A 17,962-nucleotide genomic window follows, 5' to 3' on the forward strand; every position below is an offset into this window, starting at 1 on the left:
TACGACACAAGAATGTAAAGATTTGCTTTCAGTATTTTTGCCTTAACATTGCCGTAAGGCTTTCTGAACAGTCAGTCGTGTAGTACAGGAATACCGGTGTTCAGTTGTCGGTCTCAGTGGGGGAGTGGAGAGCATGAAGCTGCTTCGTTTGAAAGCAGAGCCATTCCTGACTTCTCTGCTTCAGCTGTTTCAACAGCACTAGCAGCCACAATCCAGCTCTTCCCTGCAGCGCTCTGAGATTTTCTTACGGCATCTCCTGCTTTTTGAGATACGTAACATCTGTATACCTCAGGATACTGCAGGGTGAATTTTTGGGTGAGTCTGGCAGAAAGCCAGAGAAATGCTTTAACTTTAAAAAGAACTGCTTTAAGTGTTGGTGTTTCTCTCCAGGTGGTTTTATCAGCTTTAACGGCTCCTGGCGTGTTCAGGGGATCCTGGCCATGTCCCGCTCGTTAGGAGATTACCCTCTGAAGAACCTGAATGTTGTCATTCCTGACCCTGATATTCTTACCTTTGACCTGGACAAACTGCAGCCAGAGTTCATGATCTTGGCGTCGGATGGCCTGTGGGATGCTTTCAGCAACGAGGAAGCTGTCCGATTCATCAAGGAACGCCTGGATGAACCACACTTCGGTGCAAAGAGTATAGTTCTACAGTCCTTTTACAGAGGATGCCCTGATAACATAACAGTGATGGTGGTCAAGTTCAGGAATAGCAGCAAAACAGAAGAACAGTAATTACCAGTGGTTCTCTGCCTCACTCTGAACTTAAAACAAACTCTTACATTTTAAACATAGTAGAAAGCTCTAGTAAATACCATTAAGATTCTACACAAAAGGAACAGATCCCTCTGGTCTTTGTTCTTTGCTTAACAAAAGGAGCAATACAACAAATACATTCTGAGCGATTATAAGAATTAAGTTTGTTCACATGTACCTGTCTCCTGTGACCTTGCTGCTCCTTAGAAACTAACTGTAATCTTCCATTTCAGAATTTTCTTTCCAAATCCTGTGTAGACTTTTCATTTGGTTCCTTACCTCTCATTTCTAATACTCAAAGGGTCAGGGCAGTGCTGCCGCTTAATAGCAAGTGATAGGAATGATGCTGCTTTTCACCCGTAGGTGTGACTCTTCAGAACGATGCTTTCGTGTTTCTCATCTCTTTTCTTTTTTAATCTGCAGTGATAAGGTTGTATAGGAAAAGGTTTGCGATTATTGGCCTGTTACTGATACGAAAGAGGAAGAGGAGCCAACTGCTAGCCTGCTACCACAGAACTGGCTCTCTCGCTTTGTTTACCCCCCGCCCTTAAATAAATCCCGCCAAGCATGTGATTAGGTATAGTTACTGAATTACCTGAAGCCACGTTTATTCAGTCTGTGCATTACTCGAATAACATTTCTTCTATGCCATACTGTATTCAAACCAACTAATGTTAAACTTCAGCAAAATACTCTGAGGTCCGACACCTTCTATATCAAAAAATAGCTCTGTTGTGATACAAGAATGTCTGTCATTCACCGAGACTCTCCCTTAAGTTAGTTTTTTGGCATGGACTTTTCATAGGCATGTAAAGAAAGAGATGCAAGATAAAATTAATTTCGTTAGTGACTGTTTGGAAAACTAACCAAAACAGGGCATTCCTTAGAGCTACCTAGATGGAAGTCAAGCCTCTTAAAGACTTCCTTGTACCACTGCAGATTAATTTGGTGTTAATCCAGGGGAAGACCACTTTAGAACCGGTTTTTGGTATAATGTATAAATGCCAGGCAGTGTCATTGCACTGTAGAGATGAAAGCTTGTGTTAAATCTAGATAAAAATACGTTTAGATCTAACTTTCAGTATTTAATTGTATTTCGGAATCTGTGACTACTGTAAGTTTAAACGACGACAGTCTGAGTTTGCTCTACATCTGATAACTTAGCGGGCTGCTGCATGATGGAGAGGCAGCAGTGGCAGAGTGACCGGCAACGCGTGTTCGAGGAGCAGAGCAGGGCCCGAGCCGGAGGTTAGTATTTTGGACGGCTTGCTTACCCGTACCGTGTCTTAGAACAATCCTGGGGATTCCTTCCCTGCAAAACGTGGTCCTGGATGATCTGCTGAAGTCTCTTGCCTTCAAGGTTGTCAGTATTTGGGTCCTGAGGTGAATGGGGGACATACTGCATTAACTAACTTTGTCTGTTTCTTGGATAAAGATACAGTATTACTTAGTTAAAAAGCTACCTGTTTCTCATCAGCCACCTATAGCCCTTTCTGGGCAAGTGGCTTGCTGGTCCCTAAAATACTGTGATGTGTTGTGGTTGTGCTACGCGGGTGCGATGCCTCTCAAGACAAAAATGAAAGAGCACAAATTCTGCTCTCTGCTGGAGAAGGAATTCCCATCTTAGTCTTTTCATTTTTGTTCCCAGGTTATCTCTTCCCTAACAAACTTCCCTCCTTTAGTTTGTTCGGAGATAACCACAGCTCTGGATCTGTTGCTATTACCACTGCTATTCAAATTGATTACATGTCCTTTAGCAGCCTCTTCTCCCAGACGCCCCTTGACTCTGACAAGTGAAAAGCAGAGGTATAGAGGCGTCCAGCATCCTCTGAAACCAGCAGGCACCCGGCCTGCACTGGTCCTTCCCTGGAGGATGGGCGGTTTCGGACTTTTTAAATCTCTTGAACAGTGCATTCAGTGAATTTTAAATGCAACTTTGCAGTTAAATTGAGCAGTTAACAGGAAATGTTAATAATTGCAGAGCGCTTCAGTTATTTTACTTTGAAAAGGTATTTGAGGTCAGAACGCTGTGAAATGAAAACCTTGTGTGATATTTTCACGGGAGTGCTTCATCATGTACTCATAATGCTACAGCAGCAGTATCGAAACTGTGCTCCCGGCAGAGCTCGTGGTGCATGTGGTGTTTGCCTTTCCTTTCTCCTTCACAGATGATGTTTCCGTTGTACCGGCTTGTCTTTGTAGGACACTGCCTGGATGTTTGTCAAAACAGCTGCCCAGGGAAAAGAAGAATTAGTCCCAGCAGCCTACAGAACTCTAAAGCAGCGGGACGCTTTATAGCAGAGACACCACTACTAATCCTTCACAGGCATTCGAGAAATGGTCAGCTCCAAGAAAAACGTTAGAGACTAACGCCACTTGAGCGAAAAGCTCGTGGCAGCCGCTAAGCCTCCTGCAGCTCACGTTCTCGAGGTTAGCGAGCATTGCTGAGGGATGCCCGACCTTCTCCTGAGCACAGCTCGCTTGCTGGTTGCTCCGGCACTCGAGATAGACAGGGAAATGAGGTGCGGGAATCTTACCCGTTCACAGACTCCCAAAGCAGCCGTGAGGACAGTGGGAGGGTGGCTCGCTCTGGAAGTAAGCCATGCTCACAGGATTTAGGAAAACACATAGCGCAGTGCAACACAGAACTGTTCTGCAGACTTGTCTGGGTCTTTATGGCAGGATTCATTTACTCCGTCACTCACAGGCCCATCCAGTCCGTTACCGGCCCTATTTCAACCTTCGAGTGTCTGCAGTTGCAACAATAGTTGTTTTAGCACCTTCAATTTTCTGTGCAACACTCCCACTTTTGTAGTAGCTCTTTCCTGGCCAAAGACATTCACGCCAATGACCTCTGGTAAGGCTGTTGACTTTTATTACTTTAAAAAACTAGTGACAGCTACTTGAGGTTTAAAGATGAAGGACTAATGGAGATGACAGGCTTTGTGCAGTCTTCCACATACATGTGCAGTGCCTCCCTGAGCTCCCTGTTAGACGTCTGCTAAGAAGTTTTTAATCCTGTTCTAGACATCTGTAACTTTCCAGTTATGCATATTTGTGCCAAATTCTGTCATGATACATACAGCTGTTGTATGACAAGATTAAGTACATATTGCTTGTGCAACCTAAACGATATAGAATCTGACCCTCCACTGCCTTAATAATATATCTTACATCCAGGAGGAGTTCCCAGACACTGTAGCCAGAAGTACGCCCAGGTGGGCTCAGCAGTGTGGCAGAATGTGCTACAGCATCGGGGAGGCAGTCCTCAGTCCTGCTTTCCTGCCTGGGCACCTCTCCAAAAAAAGGGAGATGGGTTTTGGTTAAAGTGGCTGGCACACATCTGAGAGCTCCCTCTTGCCATTCGTGTTCACGGCAGTTTTTTGTTGCTTAAGCCCGAGGGGCTCCACTGGTGACATCTGTTCATCGAGTACGAGCATCACACGGCAGAAAACTGATCTATTAAGTTGCTGCCACAGAGCATCTTTCCTATGGTCCAGGATGAAAAAATGTACCTTGTAATTAGTCATCTGACCCAGTGCTTGAAAGAATTTGGGCTCTTCCCAGTGGTAGTACAAGCTAACAGTTTAACTCACGTAGTACATTTTAAAGGTACTACCATTTAGCTTTTCATTCTGATTATAGCCTACCACGTAGTTTATCATTCTGATGACATACTAGCGGGGTTTTAGAAGGGCTGTTCCTTCCTGTAACGGGGATCCCCCGTCGAGGTGCTGGCCTGGTTAGCTGTGGTCACAGCTCCGTCTAGTGGCTGGCCTGGCCTACGCACGGTACCAAGTTAAAGTCAATTCCTTAAAGTTCATAGCTGCTCTCTTAGCCCGTGTGAGAAATGTGTGACTTAACGTCTCCCCGGTGCAGAAGGTCAATGCAGCCCGTTCTCTCAGGCTGAATTTTACAGCAGCGCTGAAGCAGCGCGGGCTGAACGCGTGCATCCCCAGACACGCCGAGGAACGCAGCTGCTCAGCTGCTAAACACGTGCGTGAAGGTTTGGCACACCAGGACCCTGCCCTGCATCCCCTGCCAGCTCACCCCCCTGCGTGGGTGTCTTCGCAATGCTGGTGAACGCATTTTAAACACTTCTTTGTGGGATCCAAATGTTGGGCAGCAGCGCGGCTTACGCAGAGCGCAGCGATCCAGCTTAGGAGAGTCCAGAATTCATCGCTAGCCTCAGGGGCGGCAGGAGACGCTGTGTTGTTTCCTATAAAATGTACACCTCTTCTGTCGTGGTGACATCCAGCACTAGCGGTCTGGGCATACCGGTCCTGTCTCACGCGAGAGGGATGGTCGCAGGCGACACTGTGAGGACTGCGTCAGCGCCGCAATCCTGACGTTTCTAAACATACAAAATTTGAAATGAATGAGCCTGTTTTACTGAATAGAATGTCTGGATAAATACAAATACAGTAAATGCCCTCTGCCATCACAAAGGATTGTCTACTGACTTGTGAACACAAGGTCAGTACCAAAACTACTGCTAGTGCCACTACAGTATGATACAACTTACATAAGGTAGAATTAAAAAAAAAAAGGTGTGAAGTTTTTAGCTTACAGAAGTTAGTACTAAAGCACTGCATCAGCTTGAAGTAACTGTGTTTGCTACATAAACACTAATGCTGCATCTTGAAAATAAGGGAGTTTTGTTCAGCTGCCTCTCAGAATATATGACATCCTTGCTTTAAATAATAAATGTATTGCTCATCTATCTAATACTCATTTTACACAGAGAAACATTTAGTAAGTGATTATACAAAAGAAAAAAACCCTCACCAGCCTTTCAGTTTCTAAAGTAGGTTTTTAGGCCTCCATCCTGAAATCGGGCTGTAGAAAATCGCAAGGTTAAAATTTAGAACGTTCCGCTGAAGTTTGGCAACTGTATAGACCAGAGCTGCTGCCCCGCAGTGTTGTCAATGCATTCATAAATTATCTTTCTAAACCTGAGGACTCATATCTAAAAAGATATCAATCTGAATTTTAAGTCACTTTTATTTATATACTGCTGACACTATATAAGGCTTAGGTAAGCAGCTGTTTTACATACAGTTTTCCCTTACATAAAGTTCTAGGTATCAGTTGTCTCTAGTTATATATGATAGTCTAGATGCCCTGTTAAGCAAAACGTGTGTAGTCAAAGCAGTTGAAGCCTATATAACACCATAAATAGTGTTATATTTTGATGTGAGCAGTCAAAAGCACTTCTTGAAGTTTTGAAACCCACTTTTACGAGTAGGTCAGTTCCTGTGGCCGGTCTGCTCAGTCTTAAGGGAGAACTCCGCATTAGTTGAACAATAGGGAAATAAAGCTTTTTTTCTGCGTTTGAAAGACCAACCCTGTATTCCTTTAAGCCTGTGGAGACGCATCAGTCCTTCTAGGGACACAGATGCTCAGAAATCTGCTTCAGCCTGTACTCCGCCAAGTTAATTAAATGAATAACCGGTTATAGCGTTTTGGAAATCTAAACGCGGGACTGCCAAGCCCTGCTCTCCAGGAATCCCTACACTGTATTCAGGGGTGTGAGAGCAATAGAGATGAAACTGTGCTTTATCCGCACTTGCTTTCATCTTGGGAACAAGGAGAGTCGTGAAGTCAAGCTGTGTGGGCTGACTCCTGTGCCTCTGCAGATGCGCTCCGCTGGCTTCATCGGGTGTTGATGACAGGGGCCTCACACCAGAATGCCACAGTCCAGCTGTGAGTATGAAATTTTCTCCTTCTGGTAAGAAAAACTTAGTTATGTTAAAAACATAAATTCATTTGGAACAAAGTTCCATTCTGTGCTGAATCTACCCTGCTCTTTGGTAAACCATTCCTATATGCATAAGCTAGGTACAAAACATAAGCAGTGGTCAGCAATACTGGTTTTACAAATGAAATCCATTTTTATAGATTTCAAACCCATCTACCTTTAACATGGCAAATGGTATCAATCGCCTGTTAACTACAAAGTTAACAGGAGCAGCATCTGGAAAAACATCATTAAAACCCGTACTGTGACTATTACATTGCGCGACTGTAAAACCACGTCTACCCAGGGTATTTGGAAATGCTCTCTAAGAAACGATCGAGACAGACGCGTTACGAAAATGAACCGCACATTTAGAACTCTGCGAGGGCAGGTCAGAGCTTTACTAACAAAAATCCTACACAACACACAAGACAACAAAATCGCAATGTTTAAGCAATCCGTCTTGGTTAAAGACAGCTTCCATTTAGTACAACAGGGCTGCGTTATCGTAGATAAGAGCCTCTTCAGGCTTCCGCTTGTAACGTTTTTTCAGTCGGGAGCCAGAAGTGTTTTTAAGATTTTTATCTTTATTGCAAGCTCAGGGGAGACTGCACTTTACTCCTAGGTGGAGGACCACCGCAGGCAAAGCATCACCGAGGAGCAGCTAGGACGTCAGGCTGAGCCCCGTCCCGGCGGGGATGGACGCGACGCCTGCGCACCGTCGCCTCTCGCACTGTAAAAAAAACCTCATGCAGATAATTCGGATCAATGCGGCCTGGAAAATTAACGTGCCACACAGCAGCTGTCAGAAGGCGAGAGGAAAACAGAGCTCAGATACATAAACCATCTCAAGAGAGGTCGCTTGGGGTAAACTTTGTGTTTTTAAGTCCTTGTTTTATAGGAGGAAAACGAAGTCCCAAAGTCCCATAACTGCAGGTGAGACAAACTATACTGTACCGCAGGTGGTGCTTCCTCGTATGAGTTGCAGGTCGCTACTGCCTTTAGCTAACAGTCACGTAACAGCAGCATTTCAGAGACTGCACTTTCTTTAGTCCTGTGAAAGAAAGTGGCTTTGTGATTTTTGGAAACCCAATATATAGGTAGAGGAGGGGTTGGGTTTCGTTTTGTTTTACAATTTTAGGTTTCCTTGAAATGTGGACATACGGAAAAAAAATAATAAACAAACCCAACCATCTGCTTAGCTTCATTTTAACTTTGTTTTCTTTCCTTCCTACACGGAGTACTTGCATTTTGATACGGTTTACAGCTTAACATGCTGTTAAAACCCGACAAGCTTAATTTAACAGAGACTGCAGAAAGCTTTACATCTCTTTCCCCACCACCTCTGTCTTAAGCAAACTGCAGAGTACTTAATAAATGACCCAAATGGGACACGCTGGTCACAAAAACGGAGATGAACGAAAATCTGAAAAACAGGGAGCTAAGCTCTGCCTCCCAAACTCCTTCAACATACCCAACACAACCGACAGACACCTATCAGGAACTCAGTGTCACGTTGTTTGGTTAACCTTCAATCAGGTTCTAGTTTAAATTTGAAAGGAATACGGAAAAATTACATTCTTTATTGTGCATCCAGGCATTCCTGAGTTAGTTACAATGAACTTGCATTGAAACATTTTAGCAGTAACTACAAAACGTAAGACAAAACTTAGGAAAACATTCCAAACCATCTGTGTCCTGTTAATACTGAACTGATCATAGAAAATAATGCCCCTAAGTTTGCAGAACATAGTGTTTCATGGTTGATTTTGAACGTTTGTTCTAGAATGCACACAAAACATGTAAGCATTTTGACTTTTTAACTCTTCTGAAATAGTTTACAGGCAACCCAGGCTTGAAATTTTACATTGTAAACCCCTTTCGCTATCCACCCAGCCGTAGTTTCCAACATCTTTGACCAATGGATTATTACTAGGCTTTTCAAGTCAGAAAGCCCCACAATTTTCATATCAAAATCGCAAGTGCTTGGAGTTCTGATTTAATACAGCTTTCTGAAACACTTGCCTGCAGGAGAAAAAGAATCTTAGGACTTGGGAAGATCTTAGCCTGTGGTTTAGGCTTCGTTTTTAGTACAATATTGTGGGCAGATGCAATAAAACTTGGACCCACCACTGACTTTAATGCTTACATTAGTTCACAGTCTCAAGCTTTTTTTACCTCTTGCACGGCTGCTCACACTAGAAACTTCCCTGATATTTGCTTTAAGCAGAAACATTAGCTTAGTTAAGAATTTTTATGGTCTTTTAAGCAATAATAAGGTCAGACTCAAAATACAAATCAGATTTGGAAATGAGTTTTTTTAAAAAAACAGGAGCAGGAATATTTTACCGTGTAAATTTCTTGCAGAATGATGTCACTTTAGATTACAATTTCAGGTGGCACAAACAGATCACTGTGTATAAACGCACATTTGTGAAAGCAAACCCCTTGTAATCCATTATCAGTGTTATCGTTCTGGGGCACAAATACAAAAAATACCTTGCTTGGTGACCGTTGCATTTTTATTGCAGTCCTGCACAGCCATTTCTCCGTGATACTCGCTTCTTACTCTCTCAACAGGAGCACTGTCTGCTCTATCTATCCCGTTTCTGAAGATTGCATCGTCTTTCATAAGTACATTTTTTTGAAAAAGCAATACAAACTGCTGTAGTATCAGTGTTCTTGTGACAAATAATTTATTTGTTAACATGCCAGGCTTATAAAAAAAAAGGAAGGTTTTTTTTAAGATGTATAAACAATCGAAGAACAAGTTAAACATTTCTCACGGAGCTCTCAGGGTCTGACCGCAGGACTACAACAATCAAATAACAGATCCTAAAACCATAGGAACAGCTGTAGTTTTACCTGTTTCTAGAAATACAATAGCATTCTTCCCTCAGTTATGCAATACTGTATCTTTAGCTATTTAGTTTAACAAAAAAATCTATTTTTGAAAAACTTTGACCTTCTTAACATACATTCTTAGAACACTGACATCTGAAATACTTGTCTAGAGAGTATTCTCCCCAAGACCTCATTTTTGTATCTAAAAAAAATAACACGTCTTATAATTCCATCAAAAAACCATGTGCAGTTGTTGGAAAGATAGCAAAATTCAGTACTGACCATAATCACAATGTAACAAAAAAACTGGTGAAACCTCAAACTTGGTACTAGAGGTTTCTGCACCTCTTCTAATTTGTCTCTAAGAGACGATCTGAAAGACAGCCAAATGTAAATATATCATAACATCTTAGCTGTAGTACAAATAAGGTGGCAGTGCTCTGTCATTCTCGATGTACAGGATGTAACTATAGTATCTTCACTGTGTAGTGGGTGTGTCAAGAATAATTATGTTAATGCAACTGCAGATTCTGTATTGTTGTCTATTAGAAGTGTAAACTACTGAAAACTTGGCCTTGCTGATATGAATAAAGTGATTAAAATATCCATCTTTACAGATACAGTAGAGTTGGTCTTCTTTAAGAAATACGAATCTTAGAATTCCTTACTTTTTTCATGTTAAAATTTGAAGAAAGAAAACTATTTTACAAACATATAAAGTCACAATATAAATGCATGTCTTAATCTTCCCTGCATGGTTCCAAAACCCTCGGGATGCGTAAGTACACCTGTTTCTGTGCATAGATGTGGGTTTTGATTATCCCGATATGTTACAGACATCTAGTAACTAAACTGCACATGAACTCTACTGCATCTAGCCCTCTAGTAGTCCGTGAATGTTATCAAAGACACCAAAGCAACTCTATTTTATAGGTATATAGATATACCTAGATATACACACACAAAGTGCATCACGTTTTCAGAACTTCCCATGGGCTGCTGCAGACCGCACAAGAGCCACGGGCTTGTAACGCTCTCCGAAGGATTACGGAGGTGATATGTCTAAATAAGAAGGTGTAACGCGCTCCGAAGGATTAGGGAGGTGATATGTCTAAATAAGAAGGTGTAACGCGCTCCGAAGGATTACGGAGGTGATATGTCTAAATAAGAAGGTGTAACGCTCTCCGAAGGATTACGGAGGTGATACATTGAAAGAAGGAGGTCGTTGTTAGTTTCATGCTGGGCAGAGAACAAATACTTGAGAGTGGCAAAGGATGATGCAGTTGCAAAAACAATTTAAAAAATCCAGGTGGGAATTTGGGAAGCACCTTCAAAGCTACTTTCTTGGCATAAACATTATTTCTCGTGACATTTCATACATTCCAGAAGACTCAGGTAGAAATCCCGTGGTTACAGCAGACCCCGTGGAGAAGTGTCAGAACGAGACATGACAGGGTATTCCAAAGTATCCTGCATGCGTAGGATAGATACATGGAAAAGCGCTTTGTGAACGCCTAATATTTTTATTTAAGCATGTTAGAATGTCCCAGAGAAATGCTGCCATTGCAGTTTTGCCCCGGCAGCACAGCCCTACTTCAGTTGAGTCACCTCTATAACTGTGTTTTTGTTTTGTTTGCCGTGGACTTTAGACATTTTTACACCAAATAGGTTTAAGTTTATATATTAATACAGAATCAAAGGCAAGTCACTGAAGTGTTCGATAACAAACCCTGCCAAAACCTGATTATTTCACTTGATGTAATGCCATGTACTGCAATCAAATGTCTATACTTACAGATATCAAAATTAATTTTATAAAGAAAAAATTGTTTATCTTCTGGAATACTGATGTTCACTTTCAGTATATTTAAGCAAATTCCAACATAAACATCCTCAAATTTAATAGGTTTGATATGACTCATCAGTTCATAAACCCTCAGAGCCAGTTTTCCATCCAATATATACCCCATCCCACTGCAATATGGAGGATACAACTTGAACGGATATTCATCATAAGAGATGTATGTTTTTTTGTAAAAGCCTCTGTAGGCAAAGTTATCTATAAGAGGATAACCAGTAAAAACATTTTCTGAGGAATTCAGCTTCAGAAGAAATTTTACCAAGTTAGCGGTGTTGATGAAGACATCGGCATCAGTCTTCATGAGGAATCTCGCATTTGGACAGAACTCAGTGACCCACCTAAACGCCATGATGGTTTTCAAGGTGAGATTGTCGTAAGTGTCCATAAAATCTTGGCGAATTATGTCACCGTAGAGGATGCTTTCATCTTCTACCGACAGTGCTGCGGCATTGTCTTCTCTTTGAGTGTCCTGACCTAGCAAGAACAGGGTTAGAATGCGACGTCCCCACCAGAAGTTTTGAGATCCCCACGTTATCCTGATGGCCTGCCTTGACTTCACATCCTTCGGACGCGAAGACACCAGGATGACTAGAAACGGATTTGTGTCTTTGCATTTCAAGCGCTCCCGCAGCGTGAAGAGGTAGCGTTGCTTGTAAATCGGTTCGTATTCATAGAAATACATGAGGTTTGTATGCTCAATCACGGTGTTGGGGAAAAAAGTTACGTACCACATTGTTACGACAGAAAATACAAGGAGAAACAAAAAAATCCATTTTAATGTTCTCATATACATGACACTAACTGGAACTGGGCAATGACTAATTTGCAGAAGTGCGTCAGTGACCTTCAAAATCTGTACCACAAGTTCTGAAGCATGTTTCTTGCTGAAAAAGAAGTGAAAAAGTAGTATTCAGAATGCTATTATTCAAATATTATCTTTTTCTTACCTTGTCTAAGTGTCAGTTGAAAGCATGCTATAATAGAATGAAGACAAAACCAAGACTCACTGGTCCAGCTGTTGTACACCACGAATCAATGCTGTATCCCCGAAACAAGCACGAGCAGAACACTGAGCTGATACTGAGCATGGTATGGATTGAAACCTCATAGCTTTCACCTTGGAAACTTCCCCTACACAAACGTGATCACTGCAAAAGATCACACGTCAAGCATTGTGATCCCAGAGATCTCAGCACAATGTCTTCGACTCAAATCTCAAGGAAGGAATACCGTGCACAAGATCTAATGGCTACAAAGTGCTCAGCAAATTGATGTTCAAAGGCTGCAAAAATTTGTCATTTATTTCAAAGAAAGGAAGTCCTACTAGTTTTTATAAGCTGGAGCAAATCAGCTGAGAAAGCAGGTAAAAAGAGAAGTACAAGCAAATATTTCATCCCTCATTTACGGGTTGAGCAGCTACTCGTTCTGAATTGACGGAATAGGTGATGGGGGGAGAAGGAGAAAACCAACATCCTTACGAGCTGCAGACATGCAAACACAAACGTATCTCGACAGACTGAGCTCTTACACTGCCCAAAGAAACAGCTACTCCCACAACACGCAACATTATACAAATCATTTCTTTTCTAGTATGTGCTAATTAAATCAAGTGATCTAATAAAGGGGCATTGCAATCAATTTTGTCATAGCAGCTTTACAGTTCACCTAATGGGAGCAGCAGAGAATCCACTGCAGCAGATGAGCTTCAAATCTTGAAAGAAGTTTTGCAAATTCTTCTAGCATTTTCCATTTAAACAAACAAGACACTACAAAATCCTCCTGCTACTTCCATCTATTTAAGTTTTAAAGAAGAGAGGATCCCATCTGCATTATTTTTACAAAACGTCTACAAAAATGCGACAGATTCGCTCAGCTCCATCAGGCATGCCACACAAACCGAAAACAGCAATCGGCGCAAGAGATGAAGACGAACCGAAGACACGCATCTTGGTCTGGAGTCCAATCTACACGGACAGCTACTTACAAACCCCCGTGAGCCCATGCTGAAGGTATTACTACAGCGTCAGGACCAGATATTCAAAGCAAAATTTAAAAATAGAATCTGAGTCCTCTACCCTTGAGCTTGCCTTTACTGTATTTCTTTAAAACTACATACGCTGTGAACATATATTAGATACCTTTAAGCCAAAGTAATTACGATGTCTTACTGTGGGAGTTCCAAACGATTTCTAATGTTTGCAGTAATAATATTTACCCTGCACTGTAAAGTATCCACAAAGACACAGAAAGGACGATGGAAGGTTCAATTTCACAGTGCAATTAATTACTACTTAACTTGTCTTCGAAATGATCACCGCAGGGCTTGTAAATGTTTTATATTTAAAAAAAAATAAATTCAAAGCCCAACACAGCACGCTAGAATTTAGGTGAATTTCATTTGCCAGAGCCCACCTGCCTTGTATTTCTGTGTATGATATGACTTTAATTTAATGATCCTTTAAAGGAAGCATTTAGAGCCCATTTCACTAACGATGCATAGCGCATCACTTAAAATGTATTAAAGCAGTTTTATACGAATAGCTATTTAAATAGAAGAATTTCAGACTGGTCCCTCTCAAAGCTGTGTTACTCCAAAAATACTGCGTGGCTAACGGGGGTCAATCCTTCACTAAAGGTACCTCACGTAACTGCAGATGAACAAGGGGGTTTTATTAAGAACTTCCTAACGTGACTGATGGTCTTTCCTAGCTTATAAAAACATAGAACCTCAGAAGTTTTATGTTGATTCACTTCTTTTTCTCCACAAGGATTAAACATATGCAAGTATAACAGAATAGAAGTTTGGCAAGTGCAGAGGAAACTATCACTGGGACTGTTCAAACTGCATTTAGGGAAGTTGATGATAACCGCAAAAAATTTAGGTTTGCCAATCTGGTATTTACCTCCTGGCTTTATGGGAAGAAAAAAAAAAATAAAAATGCTCAATTCTTCTCTCTTTATATATACCAACCTGACTTTCAGTGAACAATATGAAAAATACATACTGGAAGAAAATAACCTAAGTTATATATCAATGCTTATGTATTTGATTTTATATAAATAACATTTCTCAGGGTTTGATGATCAATTTAAAGGAAAAGCATATCAAAGTTTGATCAGTTCTTGACTACCTAATGGAAAAAAAATCTGATTATAAGGATTTTGATTCTTTATGGACAGTAAAGCCTGATTACATGACATTTTGAACAACAGAATCAGAGACCAATGCCTGATCTGCTACGTAATGAAAAATCTGGGAAAACAAATCATCAGTTCAGGTCCTTTGCCCGCACTATGCGAAACACACTCATAAAGCTACCGTATCCTCATGAAAAGCCTGCACCGCAGGGCTTCCAGGAGGAGCACTGTAAAAGGCTGTTTTGCTGCGTGACTCCTGAGGAGCTAGGAAGCCCAGTCCCCACAAACCCTGCCGTTCTCTTCCCTGAGGTCACATTCCTCCAGTGACAGGCTAAACTGTTTGCAAGCTAGCACAGGTTCACCAAAACACGGCTTTTATAGTGGCCTACACTCCCCAAAACATGAGACAGCTATTTCTGCAGCGCTGAGAATTCAAAATACAGGCAGTCATCCTCCAACACCATTAAGCGCAGAACTCTGACTTCAAACGCAAGCAGGAAAGAATCAAAGGGCAAATCAAAGGGGAAACCCTAACCACGGCCCTCGACAGGTAAATGCCCTTCTCCTCCTATTTCAAATGCTTAACCCAAAGTATCGAGGTTGAAGAAGCGAGGGCTGAAAGCCACGCTGGCACTTTTGCTCGGAGGTGGTGCAGTTGCAGACCTTCCAGCTACGCCCAGGACAGGTTCTCCGCCACCTCCAGACTTTATTTGCCGCCAGTTTTTGCCTTCCAGCTGTACCGCGGCGGCACGGGATATGCAGCAGGAGCAATACCAGGTCAAGAACTGCTCCTTTCCAGGGAAATACTTTCATGTGCTTCCAAGCTCGCAGCTTGCTGGCACGACACGACACAGCCTGAGATTATCCGGACAGATAAAAATGATCAACTCTAAAACAAATGTAAGAAAACATGTACTAAGCATGCTCTACAGTAATTTTGGATACATTTCTCACACTCTGCTATAGCTAGGTAATTATTGAGTGCAGACACTTCACAGGAAAAAGGTGGCAAATTCTCATATTAAAGTCTAATAATTACAATAACCAATGGATAGTCCAATTTAAAGATTAAAAAATACCGTATTTATAATGTTAGATGCATAAAAAAAAAAAAATTTTTTTTAAAGCTAACAGCAGAAATAATTTGGAAATATATTACTGTTCCCGGCTTCTCATTTTCTTCATATGGCTTACTACCACTAGAAACTAGAGGAATTTTTGCAAGATCCTGGGCTATGATGATCTAATATAACAATACTTTAAAAGTTATTTTAAATAACCTTTAACAATGACTTGATGTCACCTCAGATTGCCCAAGCCATCTTAGTTCTCCGTTCCAGGCAACTTTTCGCAACGCAGAGATGAATTAAGAGGTAACAGCCCAAAAGGCAGAATTAATTAAGAGGAAAGCTACTGCCCCCTGCTGAAACCATATAAAAATTTAAAGCCATTTAACTGTTTTCTATTAAACAAAGGAAAACACGGTGACAGAGTTGTTTTGTATTGATACACGAGGTTTTCCCGCTCACGCAGCTTCCAGAGCCCGCTCTTTCCCCCAGCACACCCGCAAGGCGCTTCGCCCGGGGCGGCTGCACCCCCTCCCTCGCTGTCCCGACACCGCCGCCTCACGACATGCCGGGGGGGCCGTCCCCTCCCGACCCGCCGTCACGGCGTTAAATGGCGGCGCCGCCGCGGAGCCCGCCCGCGCGCCCCCTCAGGCAGGTCGCGGCCCGCCGCGGGGAGCCGCGCCGTCCTCCCTCCCTCCCTCCCTCCCCGCCGTTACCGTGCCGCCGTTACCGTGCCGCCGTTACCGTGCCGCCGTTACCGTGCCGCCGTTACCGTGCCGCCGTTACCGTGCCGCCGCCGCCTCCCGCCCGCCAGCCGGGCAGGGCAGGGCAGGCCGTCGCGCTTCCCGCGCGTAGCGGCCCCGTCTCCTCACGGCAAGGGCCGCGGGCCCCGCTCGGAAAGGCTGGCCGCGCCCTGGGGAAGCAAGGGGCGGCGGGCCGCGGCGGGCACCGGGAAATGCCCGCCTCCTCCTCCTCCGCCCGCTCGCAGGGGCCGCAGCGGGCGGCAGGGCCCCTGCAGGGCCTGCGGCAGGAGGGCGCAGCAAACGGCGCTCCTGGCCTCTCGGCCGCCCCCCGGGGCACGGCCTGGCGCCGGGGTTGTGCCGGGCAGTCCGCGTAGGGCTCCAGCTGGTTCCTTCTTTTAAAAATCACAGCATAGGTAGGTGTGAGGTGAAAGTCTACGGATTCCAGGAGGAAGCGACAGGCGTTTTCAAATTGAGCTTGCTCTCTTGCTCAGCTACTAGAATTGATCATGGCGAGGATTCACCCCCCAGCCTCCCTGAATTATTACATTAATTACATTTTGTAACGTTACAGAAGCATGCAGCCGTGGTGGAATATCCTGCTTGGACAACTTGGGAACCTACATAGTTTACGTAAACCTACATCGTTTACGAAAGGATTATTGTGCAAAGTTTGGAGTTCAGAATAATTAACGGTAAATCAGCTGTCCCAGTTTTGTTTTATTACTCTGGGTTTTTTAAACGGAACATATAGGCAAACCCTACACAAGAAAGATAGCCTCACCCCGGCAAAGCAAATACACCTTTGGACAAATCAAAGGTAGGTTTCTCATTCTAACGTGCAAATGTAGATTTGGAACCGGCAAGCAGAAGGCTGTATCTTGTGCAGCTGTACCTTGTGCAGCTGACTCCGGCTCTGGTTTGATCTCATGGTATATACACTGCAAAGCAACGCGGGAAATCATTACTGGAAGTGGCTCATCACAAAATCTTGCTCTGAACCAAACTCACGTTTGACTCAGGTGCAGTTCAAAACTGCAAAACCATGGAGTCTTCAGAAGCTAGCTGTTCTGTCCTGGAAATAAATTTAATTAGCTTGTAAAAAGTCAGTCATTGCTTAATCACTTATTTAAAGTGATAGTGTGATGTAATAAAATAACAGTTGAGACCGTAAATATCGAATACAGTTGGAGCAAACATACAGAGCAGACAACTGCGAGTAATCTTTAAATCACAGCACCACCCAGGGACACAGACCATCCATCCACTCTGTCACTGCTCGCACAGAAGGGAGGTTTTGCCCTTGATCAAGATAACCATATTTCAAGGAAATGGCATGCTATTTTGCAGGGAATTATGATTCATTTGACTGTGTTAACAACGTGTTTTGCATCATTTCCTGTCTCCTCATCTTTATACTCATTCATATACATTATTTAAAAAGAAATGCAAACACTTTCTTCCCTGGTTTAATACATCATGACCTGCTCCTGAAAAAAATCCTACACATAATCTATACATGTCATTAAATATGAAAAATGTACAACAGTGAGTATGTCACTGTCATCTTTTGTTGCTCCCAATTAGTTCTGGTATAACCCTTTTAGCTTCAAGACAAACCAGATTATAACTTGTCTGTCAAGACTGAGGTTTATTTTACGCAACATGTGTAATATCTGAGCAACCAATGTCGTAATTATCAAAATGATTACCCTGTTTGGTAATTTGGCCATTTGGCCAGAAGACCTTTGCATCTTTTTGCTCATTATGTACTTCTGAAGCAAAGACACATGGTAATAACTAATACTGGTGCA

At 42.7% G+C, this 17,962-nt stretch overlaps 2 protein-coding genes across 4 annotated transcripts in view; one reads left to right on the top strand and one right to left on the bottom strand.

Annotated features, from left to right (window-relative positions):
• PPM1L (protein phosphatase, Mg2+/Mn2+ dependent 1L) overlaps positions 1–9,956 on the top strand; it is a 108,073-nt gene extending 98,117 nt beyond the window's left edge. For all 3 annotated transcript variants that reach the window (XM_075157450.1, XM_075157451.1, XM_075157452.1), the window contains exon 4: positions 391–9,956. In XM_075157450.1, coding sequence (XP_075013551.1) covers positions 391–737 — 347 coding nt within the window. In that variant the 3' untranslated portion in view covers positions 738–9,956. The remainder of the gene's footprint in view (positions 1–390) is intronic.
• Positions 8,797–12,083, bottom strand: B3GALNT1 (beta-1,3-N-acetylgalactosaminyltransferase 1 (Globoside blood group)). Its single transcript, XM_075157453.1, has one exon. It carries the CDS (start codon positions 11,994–11,996, stop codon positions 11,037–11,039), a length of 960 nt encoding a protein of 319 aa, XP_075013554.1. The 5' UTR covers positions 11,997–12,083; the 3' UTR covers positions 8,797–11,036.
• Between the last annotated feature and the right edge of the window lie 5,879 nt (positions 12,084–17,962).

Source organism: Calonectris borealis, chromosome 9, assembly GCF_964195595.1.
Source record: "Calonectris borealis chromosome 9, bCalBor7.hap1.2, whole genome shotgun sequence".
In the NCBI taxonomy this organism is placed as follows: domain Eukaryota; kingdom Metazoa; phylum Chordata; class Aves; order Procellariiformes; family Procellariidae; genus Calonectris; species Calonectris borealis.